Source organism: Ursus maritimus, unplaced genomic scaffold (assembly GCF_017311325.1).
Source record: "Ursus maritimus isolate PB19 unplaced genomic scaffold, ASM1731132v1 scaffold_30, whole genome shotgun sequence".
Taxonomy (NCBI): domain Eukaryota; kingdom Metazoa; phylum Chordata; class Mammalia; order Carnivora; family Ursidae; genus Ursus; species Ursus maritimus.
The window spans coordinates 26129747-26142340 of record NW_024425564.1 but is presented as its reverse complement, the minus strand read 5'-3'; the positions used below and the strand labels follow the sequence as shown (position 1 = coordinate 26142340).

At 60.1% G+C, this 12594-nt stretch overlaps 1 protein-coding gene across 1 annotated transcript in view; it reads right to left on the bottom strand.

Annotated features, from left to right (window-relative positions):
- Positions 1-12594, bottom strand: part of JARID2 (jumonji and AT-rich interaction domain containing 2) — a 187331-nt gene that overhangs the window by 14293 nt on the left and 160444 nt on the right. The window contains exons 7-12 of the mRNA XM_040645071.1: positions 10621-11668; positions 7170-7672; positions 4299-4391; positions 1482-1600; positions 1322-1392; positions 66-180 (exon numbers count right to left, since the gene is read on the bottom strand). Of these exons, the coding sequence (XP_040501005.1) occupies positions 66-180; positions 1322-1392; positions 1482-1600; positions 4299-4391; positions 7170-7672; positions 10621-11668 (1949 nt within the window). The remainder of the gene's footprint in view (positions 1-65; positions 181-1321; positions 1393-1481; positions 1601-4298; positions 4392-7169; positions 7673-10620; positions 11669-12594) is intronic.

Here is a 12594-nt window from a genome sequence, read left to right as displayed (position 1 = left end):
CATCAGGAAGGTTCCGGAATCTTTGTCCCCCCCCCACCCAAGTGCCCCAGGGCGGACGTACTCACCAAATGCAGTCAGCACCAGTGTGTAAGTAGTCAATATAGGGAAGGTGGTTTTGGTCTCGAGACCAGCATGAGGTAGAAAAGACCATGCCGATGTTCAGCCAGGGAATTGTCACTCCTGCAGAGGGAGAAACGCGCATCACAGAGCAGAGCGCCAGGGTCCCAGAGTCAGGGCAATGGGAAATCCCCGTCCTCTCCCCACACGGGGAGGGAAGGAAAAAAGGGTTCAAATTCTGACGCCACCAGCGAGAAAAAGGTACTTGTGCTCCTTCCTGCTTGCTGAAGCCGAGAAGGCAGACGCGGTGACAAAACGTTATTAACAAACATCTCAGGGGCGCCTGGGTGGCTCAGTCGTTAACAGTCTGCCTTCAGCTCAGGTCGTGATCCTGGGGTCCTGGGATCGAGCCCCGCATTGGGCTCCCTGCTCAGTGGGGAGCCTGCTTCTCACCCAGCTCGGGCGCGCGTGTGCTCCCTCTCTAATAAATAAAATCTTAAAGACCTCTGAATCTGTGAGTTAAGTTGGGAAGCAAGATGCCCCAAGGAGCAGGACCACGACGACTGTTGTCAGTTAACCACCAGCCACGTGCCATGGCCCTGCTGAACCTCAGGACAGGGACAGCAGACGGGCCAACCCGGACTCCAGCGTGCGCCAGACGAGGAAGCACAAAGCCCCACCGCTTGCCAAGGCCCTCGGTACCCACGCGGCCCCGCCAGTGTGTGGAGGGCCCTGGGCCACACCCCCAGGACACCTGCTGTCCCTACTCTCCGCAATCAATCACTTCCGAGCCTGCACCTGCCCTACAGGGTCAGGACATCAGCTCTGAAAATACAATTTCAAGATGAAAAGCTGCCCAGCTTCTAGGTTCTATCATGTGGTTCACTTTTCCACATCTTTAGTGACTTCAACGATCCTATCCCTCTCTTTTTCTAAAGACCAAAGTTTCCAACATACATGCTTTCTACATGGTAACCTGTCCTGCCTGGGCACGTGGCATGGAGCCCGCTCTGCAAGCCGCCAGAGGCAGACGCCTCAGGACCCTAGAGACAACAGCCATATCCAGGCGCCTGGGGGCGCAGTCGCTGAAGCGTCCGACTCTTGGTTTCCACTCAGGTCACGATCTCAGGGTCATGGGATCGAGCCCCATGTCAGGCCGCATGCTAGGCTGGAAGTCTGCTTGGGGTTTTCTCTCTCCCTCTGCCCCTCCCAACCCCACTCTTCCTCTTAAAAATAACAAAGACAGTGGCCACGCCAGGCTTACCAGGCACAGCACCGAGGTGACGCAGGATGGACCCTGTGTTATTAGGGAGGACGGTGAGGTTCCATCCATGCCTGCAGAGGAAAAGCAGAGGGACATCACAGACTGGCAGGGAAGGACACCACCTGGTCCCCAAAATGCAGACGAGCGTGTCCCCCATTACCTTGAAAACGGTTCTGACTTCCCCACCGGGAACCCGCTGCCGTGCGTGTTGGTGTCTACCTTGCCGCAGTGCACGGCCACGTGGCAGTCCTTCTCTTCCACTAACCTCCAGTACTCTTGCTGCGGGGAGAGGAGAGGCCCAGTGAGCAGCCCTGCGGTGCACACGCCACAGGGACGCCCCTGTGCCACGGAGCGCCCTGCCACATGACGGCCACCGAAAACCTCCGGCAGAGCTCAGAGGACAGCAAGGGTCGGATGCCATCTGGGGCCAGCCCCGCAGAACGGAGGGAGGGCTCGAGCGCTTCCGTACGCCAAGTTCATAGCAGCTAAGTGGGAGCAGGCAGGGTGCACGGGTGGATAAAAGCCACACGAAAGACAACTCAGCCTTCAAAGTGAAGGACAGTCTCACACAGGCCACGACCACGGATGAACCTTGAAGGCATCACGCTGAGTGAAATGAGCCACTTGCAGAAGGATAAATGCTGTAGGACTCCATGTACATGGAGACACTCAGCATTGTCAGAGTCAGAAAAAGTGCTGGTGGCTGGGGACCAGGGGCCGGGGGTTAGTGTTCAATGGGGACAGACATTCAGTCTGGGAAGATGAAAAATTCTGGAGACAGATGGTGGTGACAGCCACGTACCAATGTGAATGCGCTAATGCCACTCAACCGGATGCTTGGAAAGAGCGAAGATGGTTTCCTCGTGTGTATTTTAAGTCATTTATAGGAGAGGTGGGGGAAAGCAATCGCAGGAGGGAAGAAAGTCGTCCCCACATCCTCAGACTGACGAACACCATCTCCAGGTCCGGCATCTCGACAGACGCACACCTCACCCCCTCACTCCCAGCACCAGGGATCCTGGCCTCTCTGTGGGGCCGTTGGACCGGGCTGCAGGCTAGAATCGCCAGCAGTGAAGACGACATCCGGCCGGGCTGTGAACCAGGCCAATGAGATCAGGCAGGCTGGGGGGATGTCACACCGCCAGCATTAAGAGCCTACCGGGTGACAGTAACGAGTCCTATCCAGAGAGCCCGGAACGAGTTCTGCTAACAGGTCAGAGGAGCTCAGTCTCCCTTCGGCAACTCCCCCAACCCAGAAGCACTTTGTCATTTTGTTTTCAGTTTTCATTCTGGAAGCCGAGCACCACCTTCCCTAATCTCAGCAAAGCCCGGGTAGCTGGAACCTCACCTAGAGGAGGAGCCGGAGCCAACAAGCACCAGACGTCACCATGTACAGTTCGGCTCGAAGACGTGCCACCAGCTCCACAACACGCATAATTTCTAGAAAGGGGGGACCGGCCTGGAGGGGCCAAAGGCCCTGAAAACAAATCCCACACCGTTACGTGTCTGGGCTCCTTAAGCAGGTCTCCTTGAAGGAGGGGATGGGCCCTGCCGCCAGGCGCACAGACCGACGCCAACCTCCGGCAGATGGGGGACGACGTGCGGAAGAAGGGGACCCACCACTGAGTTGACAACCACCAGCCAAGAGGAAGGCCCAGTCCTCTTCGTAGGACGCAGAAGCCACACAGCCTCAGGCTGGAGGTCTGGACTTCAGCAGACCTTCCCCTCGGGATCAGATACCACACAAGCGCTGAACCCCGAAGACAATGGAGGATGTTCATAGAGGACTACTCCTGAGGAGACCACAGTGAGCTGTGTGCCCTTCGTCCACACGCAGTAGCAAAGCCTGTACCCTTGGAGGCTCCCACAGGGACCTGTGCTGGACAGCAGGGGCCTCTCTCTCCAGCTCCACTGTTCACCCTGAAGAGCCCAGCCCTAGCTTCGGACGTCTCTCCCACAGACGCCCGTGAGTGCTCCAGAAGCAATGGTGACAGCCACACGTGTCCCAGAACCAGGGCCCAGTGCACGTTGCGGCCAACGGGACGTGGCTTTGGTGGGGCCAAAGCTGGGGGACAGGCTGGGGGGGGGGGGGGGACACCAAGTTCCCCTAACTGGGAAGCGCGAGCAGCGGGATGGCCGCTCCCGTCCTGGGCTTCCACGGGGTGCTGAGGCATGGCTCCCCACGGCCACAGTGTGGGGACCGGCATCCGGCTCTGACCTGGCCTGTCCGGGGACTGTCCTCAAGCCCCAGCCCAGGAAGCGGGGACCCTCGTGGTCAGCACAGGCGTATCCAGAGAGGTGGCATAAGCTGTGCTCGACGACAGGAAGACACGGTCTGAACCCTGACCAGCCGCAGAAGCCCAGCGTCCTTCACGGTCTGAACCCTGACCAGCCGCAGAAGCCCAGTGTCCTTCCCCCGACAGGCCCAAGCGCTGGGCAGGGCCCACCTCCGTCAGCAGCTGGACGCATGCAAGGACCCGGCGGGGCCCCAGCCAGGGGAGGTCAACAGATCCGGTCCCTGTCCTGCCGCAGCGACTCACCCAGAAACTCCCCCTAATTGGTCTGGGCACAGAAGTGCTCCCTGTCTTTCCAACCTCACACGAACTCAAAGAACAGAGCTGGCAGAAGCACAAAAATGGCAATCGGCCAATCCCATTAGACAAAAAATAGAGGAGAAAACGCACAACTGTGGTTTCCAGGGATTCCAAACATTCTCTTGCATAACAGACACACCGAGGACGGGGTGAGAGCGGCCACCGGGCAGGGGACGCGCCTGGAGCTCACCCCGGACTCCGCGGCCGAGTCAGGGGGAAGCCGGGGAGGCGCGCCCCCTTCCATACACGTCGTCAGCCCCCGGACGAGGGCATAGTTAGCTGCAGCTTGCCTGCCCCTGACAGCGACCCCGACGATGGCCCTCGGACCCCTGTCCATCAGGCAGCGGGAGGCCTGGGGCCAGTGTGGCGCCACCCCCGCTCACCTCGATTTCAGCTGGTGCGGGCTCCTTGCTGAAGCACATGTTCATGATATTTCTTGCTGTTCGATAAAAAGTCGTTAAAGAAACAGACCTTCCCTGAAAAGAAAACAAAGACGAGAGTAAAGCATAAGAAACGTCGCCGAGCCCCCACCCCACACGAGGCCGCACCGAGTCCCGGCGCCTCCCCACAACCATGGGCCGCTTTGCATCCCGAGCGGACATGAGCAGAGAAGGCAGGCAAGTCATTGCTGACCAAAGGGGACAGAGGACCCGCCGCCCTCGCTGCACCTCCAGCAGCAGACGGAGCCCTGCGCCGGCGGGAATGGGGGCTATGCACCCGGGGGCCTCGGACAGGCGCCCACATGACACACGGAAGGAGCACACTTCGCTTTATGAGGAAGCAGGTACAACGTGGGAAGGAGGCAGAATGCCTCGGTTTACCCCACGTGAGGGGCAGGAGAAGGCGTTGGGGGCAGGGGACAGACTGACGGCATCCAGATGGGCTGGGGATTCAGGCTGGACCAGGGATGGGGGAGGCCCTGGAAGAAACGTTGGGCACCCTCCACACCTCAAGGGTCCCTGTGAAAGCAGTCAGGGCAGCAGCCTCTCCTCATGGAGGAGAGACGGCAGAAACGCTCTGGTGGTTCACAGAGGCCACGTGCTGCCCCCACATACGGCGTGGGAACGCTCCCAGTGCCCCCGGGCACCCAGCACCCTGCCCTCCGCCCAGGAACACGCACGGGATGTGCTCACTGCCGTCTTGGTCTGCGAATCCCACCTCAGATCCCGTGCTCGCTGGCCGCAGAGGGGTCACAGAGGTGCTCCCGGAGCACCTACTGTGTACCAGGCCTAGTTCTGGGGGCTGGAGATGGAGCAGTGCTCGAGCGGACAAGGTCTCTGGCCCCCGGGACACGGCCCTTGGGAAGTGGTGAGGGCCGGGAGGAGGCAGGGAGCGCAGAGGGGCAGGAATGGCAGGAGAGCATGGCTTCTACCAGAGGTGGTCGGGGAAGGTTCCCCTCTCGAGGGGACACTGCAGCACCCCCGCAGAAGTAACAGGTTTAGAATGGGTGCCAGAGCCTTCTTGCCTTTGGAAGGACAGTCAAATCCATCAGCACAGAAGTTTTGGCATCTGCTCTGCTTTCCAGCACTGAACGTGACTGCATGGGCTTCTAACTAAAGCAAGTCCTTCCCTGCGATTCCAAGGTCCTCCAGACATGCTGCTCCTTACAAGCTAAGAACCTACCTACCAGGAGGGGTGTGATTTTGCATCATCTAAAAAGCAGAGCGCCTGTAATTCGAGAGGACGACACCTGGCTCGCAAGGGTCAGCACCCACAGGGCCTGAAGGCTGCCAGAACCACGAGCTCCCCTCCCAGTGGGTGCGGGTATGCACGCAGCTGCTGACATCACCGTGGCCACCAGGCTGCCACCACAGGCACATGCCATCAGATGCTAGTGATGAACCCTAAACTTATCAATGACGGCATGTTTCCAGAAAAACTCGCCTCATTCTCGTAGAACTGTCTTTCTTAAATAAAAAGTAACAGAAGTGAAAAACATATTTCATTTCCCAAGTTGGCCACTCAGAGTCACTGACTTTACGAGTGGCTTCAACTGAGACAGCTTCTCAAGCACACATCCAGAAACACCCAAAAAGTGCTCCTAAATTTATTCCATGCACCTTCTTTCCCTTATCATAAAATATTTAAGTATAAAGAGAGGCTGCTGCAGCCACTCCCCACCCCTCCAGGCAACGAGAATGGGGAACCACAGCAGAGGAAACGGAGTCCTGCTGGGTCTAACAGGAGAGAAAGTTCAGTGGAGGCAAGCAGGCTTATCTAAAGAAATAAAGTAGAGGAGAAAAGAAGCGTGGCCGGAAGCAGCCAGAACAGTGACCTCCTGTGTGCCCAGAACCACGGACGAGTCAGCCTTCCCAGGCTTCACGCAGGAACGGGGCATCGGAAGCCCAGGGCAACGCCAGCCCAGGGCAACGCCACCAGGCAAGGACAGCCCAGCGCCGCCTGCAGGCGGTGACAGGGGCCTGGGCAGTGCAGGGGGGTGACGAGGTCAACCCAAGGCAGGCTGTCAGCGCAGCAGAAAGCCACCACTCCGTATGCCGCTGCCAGGCTCAGGGCAGGCATGGCTTGCTGGGCGAGGGTCTTCACGGAGGACCCTTCCCTCCCAGTAAGTCCACGCCGGGGTCGCTGGGGCGATTCAGCAGAGACTCTAGTGAGGGTCACAGCTGGGCCACGTGTCCCGCTCACCATGGCGAACAGGCTGCCACATGGAGAGTCACGGGGCCTCTGCCTGCCTCTGGGAGGAGGGGGCTTCTCAGGACAGCAGACACTGCACTGCAATCTGGGAGCTCCTGTCTGCTGGGCTCCCGCCATCCCCCCCAGAGACTCACTGGGGAGGCCCGTGCTCATTGCTTCGTCAGAATGGACCAGACAGAACCAGGAGCTGGCAGCCTGCTCAGAATCCAGGCAAGGAGGCAAAGGAAGCAAGGGCTCCAAGCCTGGAGGGTCTGGCCGGACTGGGCAGCTACCACCACCAGGACGGGCTGGGGTGCTCGGAGGGGCAAGCTACTGCATCCCCAGCACCAGGGCGCACACAGCTCATCTCACGCAAAGGCAATTGGGGGCCAGGAGCCGGCAAGCAGCTCACCTGCGGTCCCGGCTGGCAGGGGGCAGAGCTGGCAGGCTACCCTCGCCACCACCAGACACCTGGGCCTGCATCCTGCCCCGTGGCACCCCTGCAGCCAGCGCACGCTGCTCTCCAGTCCAGGCAGCGGCCCCCAGAGCCGGTGGCCTGGTGCTTCAGGACTGCAAAGCCCCGCCCAGCCGCCAGCTCCCCCCTACCCTGCCTGGGGCCCCACCTTGTATATGCACTTGTGGAAGTCACTGAGGACGCCTTTGTCCTCCTCCTCCTCTCGCGCCACTTCCTTTTCCTGAGCAAAGAGTCGCCGCCGGCCCGTCTTGAGCTGGGCCTGGCCCACCTCTTTGAGCTTGCTGCGGAAGCCGTTCCTGTGGGCCACGCCGTTGATGAGCCCGTTCTTGGGCTCGAAGCGGGGCAGGGGGTGGAACCTGTTGTAGTCGTGCTCCGTGTGGCCCTCGAGGGGCCCCTTCCGCTTCTCCAGGATCTCCTTCTCCATCAGCACCTCCTTCTCCAGCCGCCGGTGCTCCTCGGGGGACAGGGAGTCGTAGGAGAGCAGGTACTGGCAGTAGGCTTCCTGGAGCTTGGCCAGCCGGTCCTGGGCAGTTTTGGGGATGCGCAGCATGTCTGCTAGTTTGTTCCATTTTTTGAGGTCAGTCACTTGCTGCATGCCGCCCATCTCGTTAATTAGCCGGAAAAAGCAGGCCAGGTCGAGCTCACAGCCTCCTGGGACGGTGAGGGGACAAAGCACACTGGCAGTCAGTGAAAAGGACCATGCACGAAACCTTCGTCCACCTGGCAAGTCCAGGGATGCCCGCTATGCGCCATGGACGCCACTAGGCTCCAGGGTCAGAGCGGAGAACGGAATCCCTCCTGGCCCTCAGGGAGCTTAGTCTACAGGGACAGACCAGGATAGCCTGGGGCGCCGTGGAGGTAACGACAGCCTGCGGAGGGGTTGGGTTGGGATGCTCGGGGAAGGTGCCCCTGGGGAGTTATGTGTAAGCAGAGGCCTGAAGAGAAGGGGAGCGGGCCTTGCAGATCTTGGGGAGGAGCATCCCAGGGGCCCCCCAGCAGGGGCAGCATGGATGCTGCAGCCCCCCCACACACACACCCCAGGAAGTGGGTGTGACCAGCTAAGGAGCAAGGGCTCATCCCTCCGGACGGAGGCAGGGCCTGGGCTGTGCTGCCCCAAGGCACCTGCGCCCATCCCAGCATCACCCACAACAGCTGTGAGGTCAGACAAGTGCACATGTGCCATCTGTCCCCATCCCCTGCACGCATACACACACACACACACACACACACACACTGGTTTTCAATCCCAGTGGATCTCCAGGGCCAGAGGCAGGATCTGAGAGGACACAGAGCAGTCTGTCTGTCCCTCCACTCTCTTGTCGTCCGTGCACACCAAGAGACTGCTTACCTCAGAAGCTAGTGTTCACTACACCCCTTGATCGCATCACAGAACCATACACACGCACGTCCAAACCGAATATTTTTGCATGCTCACAGAGGGACTGTCTACGCAGGGCCTGGAAGACAGCCTCCCTCTAGACAGTAAAGGAAGAACAAAATCTTCCAGAATAACCATCCACTGGCTATTAGGAGGTAAATACCTAACAAAATTGCTAGGTGAGAAAAGTAAAAATTAAGTTTTAGGTCTTTGGAANNNNGGGAAAGATTTCTATCCAAAGGAAAAGGGGCCGAGCTCTTGTGGACCCTGACGGCTTCCTGAGAACAGCAGCCCAGCGCAGGGCGGGCCGGGCATCACTGGACCCCCAGAGGGGGGAGGGGGGTGGATGGGGGAACAGGCCCCCCAGCGAGATGGGGGACAGGAGTGCGGCAGCCTGGATGTCCAGGAGCTCTGCCTGGTGAGAGGCTGGACTCATCAGAGAAAGCTCGCCCTGCCCTTGGCCAGGAGAGGCCAGAGGCCGAGCTGCCCTCACTCGCTTCAGGTCTCCAGCTCCAACTTGGGAAAGCGGAGGCTGGCGGGACGGAGCGCACTCGCGGACGCGGCCGGGGAAGCCAGCCGCCCCAGCCGGCCCCCGCGGCTCACGTCACAGATGGACTAGAAAGGAGGCAAGCCAGCACTTTCGTATCTTTCGCTCTTGTAGATCATTAGAATCCAGAAGCACCTGAAAATGCACACACTGCTTGGAAATTTCGTGGGCTCCTCACCGGCTCCCATCGGCCCCTTCACAGAGCCGCCCGGCTGCCAAGGGGCAAAGCGCCTCCCGCACCCCCTGCTCCCCGAGGGGCTGGGAGCAGACGCAGGAGGAGTACCTGCACTGGCACATTCTGCAACGTGGCTTCAAAACCGTGAAGCCCCGCACTCTGTGGGGAGGCCTCTACAGGAACGGGCTGGCCCATCACCCCTTCTACAGATGGCGACAGACAAGGCTCTACGCTTGGGGACAGCGGCAAAGAGTGCACACACACAACGGGGACACATCCACTTGGCCCCAGGGGCTACGGGAAGGATGCGAGCAAGAACCTACCCTGAACCAACCGTTACCAGCTGTCATTATGACATCACCCGATTACCTCACCTGTCGCCCGAAGACCCACGGTCCCCCAGCAGGATGGGTGGAGGGACTCAGACCTCTCACCGTGGCCTGGGGCGCCTGGTGCTGCTCTGAACACAGCGAGGGCACAACCCGCACCAAACGCTCACGCCTGCTCAGCCCGTACCCACAGCCCCGTAGCGTCAGCTGACAACGTGCCGTCCCTGAGCGCAGACCCCAAACCGAGGATTTTTTCAAATTAAGTGATTCCCACTCAGGCGTTAGCCGTGGCAGGCACCTGCTGAGAGAATAATGAGACCTCCATCTTGCAGGGAGCCCGAGCTTCCTGCCAACTCCTGACACTGGGACGGCTGAAATGGCTCCTCTTCTCCCTGCCCCTGCAAACTCAGGACCTCCGAAATGGAGGCAGCAATATGCCCCATTTCACCGGGCTGGAGCTGAACCGGGGAGGCTGCGCGTGACCTTACCCGCTGTCCCCAAAGGAACCCCGCACTCTGCAGACAGAGTGAGTGAATCCTCGAGGAGCAAGCTGCAGCAGGGGAGGAGGAAGAGGGACACTGGGGGCCCGGGAGGACCTGTACGTGGGCTCTGCCTGTGGCCGGGGCCCCCATATCTGCAAGGATGCTCACTCACACAGGGGAGCTCCCCGAGGTGAGCTGTACCATGGTCCCCACTCTCAAGGGAAATTTAAACCCATCTCCTGATCTGTGGTCACTGAAAGGACCCCACTGGTCACCAGAGAAAGTGACAGGCAAGGAAAAACAAGGAGGAGAGAGAGAGAAAGTGGGCTGGCCTGCATCACCCACATATTCAAGTGTTCAAGCTCCACCTCCCAGCACCTCGGGAGGGAACTGTATTGGAAATAGGGTCTTTAAAGAGGTGATGAAGGTAAAATGAAGTGTCCTAGACATCCCCCCCCGCCCTGGGGGGACAGCACCTAACCCACAATATGACTGAAGTCCTTATGACATGAGGATACGCGTACAAGGGAAGCCCACGAGCACACAGAGCAGAGACGGGCATCTACAGGCCAAAGCCGACAGGCTTCCAGAGAAACCACCCTGCCCGGGGCAGGCTCCTCCCCATCTTAGCCCCGGTTGGGGGGGGTGGCTGGAGGAAAGGGGCGCCGGGGAGGGCGGGGGGCCTCACCTATGAGCGGGAGCTCGTCCATGGTGATGCCCTGAGATCTGAGGTGCTTCTTGATGCAGGCCAGCCGCTGCACGTTGGGGCCCCAGCGCCGGCCCAGCTTGTGGATGTGCTGAATCTGCGTCACGAACCGCATCTCGTCGTTGAGCTTGCACTCGGGCCGCCAGTCCGGAGGGGGGATCACCCTGCACATGCCGTACTTCTCCACCTGAGCGCGGACCGACTCGATGTAGACGAGCGGGTCGTGGAACTCCTTGGCGGACGGCCTGAGCACGGGGATCTCGTCCATGGCCGCCCAGCCGGCCCGGCCGCCCGCCTTGTCGGGCTTGGCCGCCGCCTCGTGCGGCTTGTGCAAGGGCTCCGTTTGCGAGGTAGAACGATTTTCACAGGAGGCGCCGTCCGTCTTGCCGTGTGCTTGTCTGCCTGGCGCGCTCTTGCCGGCCGTGGCCCGCTTCGGCCGGTTCCTTTCCAGGCTGCGCTCGGGCACTTCCTTCTTCACGTGCCCGTGCAGCAGAGCCTTGTCCGCGGGGGCCGGCGACGCAGGGGCCGCCGCCGCCTTTCTGCCGGGGGCTTCGGCAGAGCCAGCCGTCCCTTTCATCCTCTTGGGCGGGGACTGCGGCTTCTCGGCCTGCTGTGCCTCTTCCAGTCTCCTCTTGGAGTTCCGCAGCCCCTCCCTCAGCTGCCGCCCCCCCACCTCCTTAGTGCATGACTTTGGGTTCAACCTGCCACTGACCTTGAGGCCATTGACGGCGTGCCCGGTGGACTTGGACGCCCCCCCGAGGGATAGCACCTGTTTGCGGGTTTTTGCATTGCTACTTTCAGTTTTCCCTGAGATTGTGTGGTTGACAGCGGAACTGGGCTTGTGGTGATTGGGTTTGGTTTCCTTGACCAGTTCTCTCTTGGCTTTGGTGTATGTGACAGTCCCCTTCGTCACCGTTGCAGTGTACTTCACAGTTTTGGACGGTGAAGGTCTGACTTCGCGCATCTTTTTGGCACTGGTTGCACTTGTACCCAGAGATGACATTCGAGTGACTCCATTTACCTTCGAAACCTGGGAGGCGGCAGGAGAAGCAGAGGGAGGGACAAGAGAAGCAGAATTAGTACCTTCCGAGAGGGCGACCTCTCCCCGCGGGGAACCCTGCAGAGCCGGCCGCCGGCTCTCACGCAGAGGCACGCCGCAGACACGGCCGTGGACTCAAGTCCGAGACACTGGCTTTCGGGATCTTTGGACCGACACATGCCTAGCCTCCCGCACAAAATCATGACGACCGCCCACGTGCCCGCAGCACAGTCTCCTGGGTGGATTTTAACACTCCTGCTAAGTGGTCTTCCAGGAAATCGACGTTTCACGATGACGACCTGTCCACTCGCCCGCCATCACCTGGTCACAGGCTAAGGACATTCCCAGCAGCAAGACCCTGAGCCCACTTAGGAACAGGACACACACACACCGTGTTCCAAGAAAAGACGAGTCTGCCGGTCTGTGTGCTCCACAGAACAGCACGCTCTGCCCACAGAATTTTTAAACCGAGGTGCTAAAAAAGGAAGGAAACCAAAATACCAGGGAGAGAAAAGAACAAAGGCACTCATGGGGCCCTGCTCCCATGCAGGTCACGGGGCAAACCCGGGCACATGGCCGCCAGCGGCTGGTCGGGGAGACGGGGCCCCGCGGAACATGGATGCGCCGCCTCTCTCCGGCCAAGCGAAGGATGCCCGCCCTCTCCTGCACAGACAGCTCCCGTGTTCCCACCCCCGACAAACTCCACATTCGGTTCTGTGGGAACCAGGTGAGCCAAGCAGCCTCTCTGCACGGCCTGGACACAGCGGTAATTCTGGGACCCGTAAAAGTCACCCTTGTTTATAAAGGGACACCGGAGAGTGACGGGTGGACACTGGGAATGCGTCACTTCCAAGGGATGGGAAGGGCCCAGCCCAGAGCTGCTGCTGCTGCAGGGGACGTGGCTTTGGCGGGGGGGG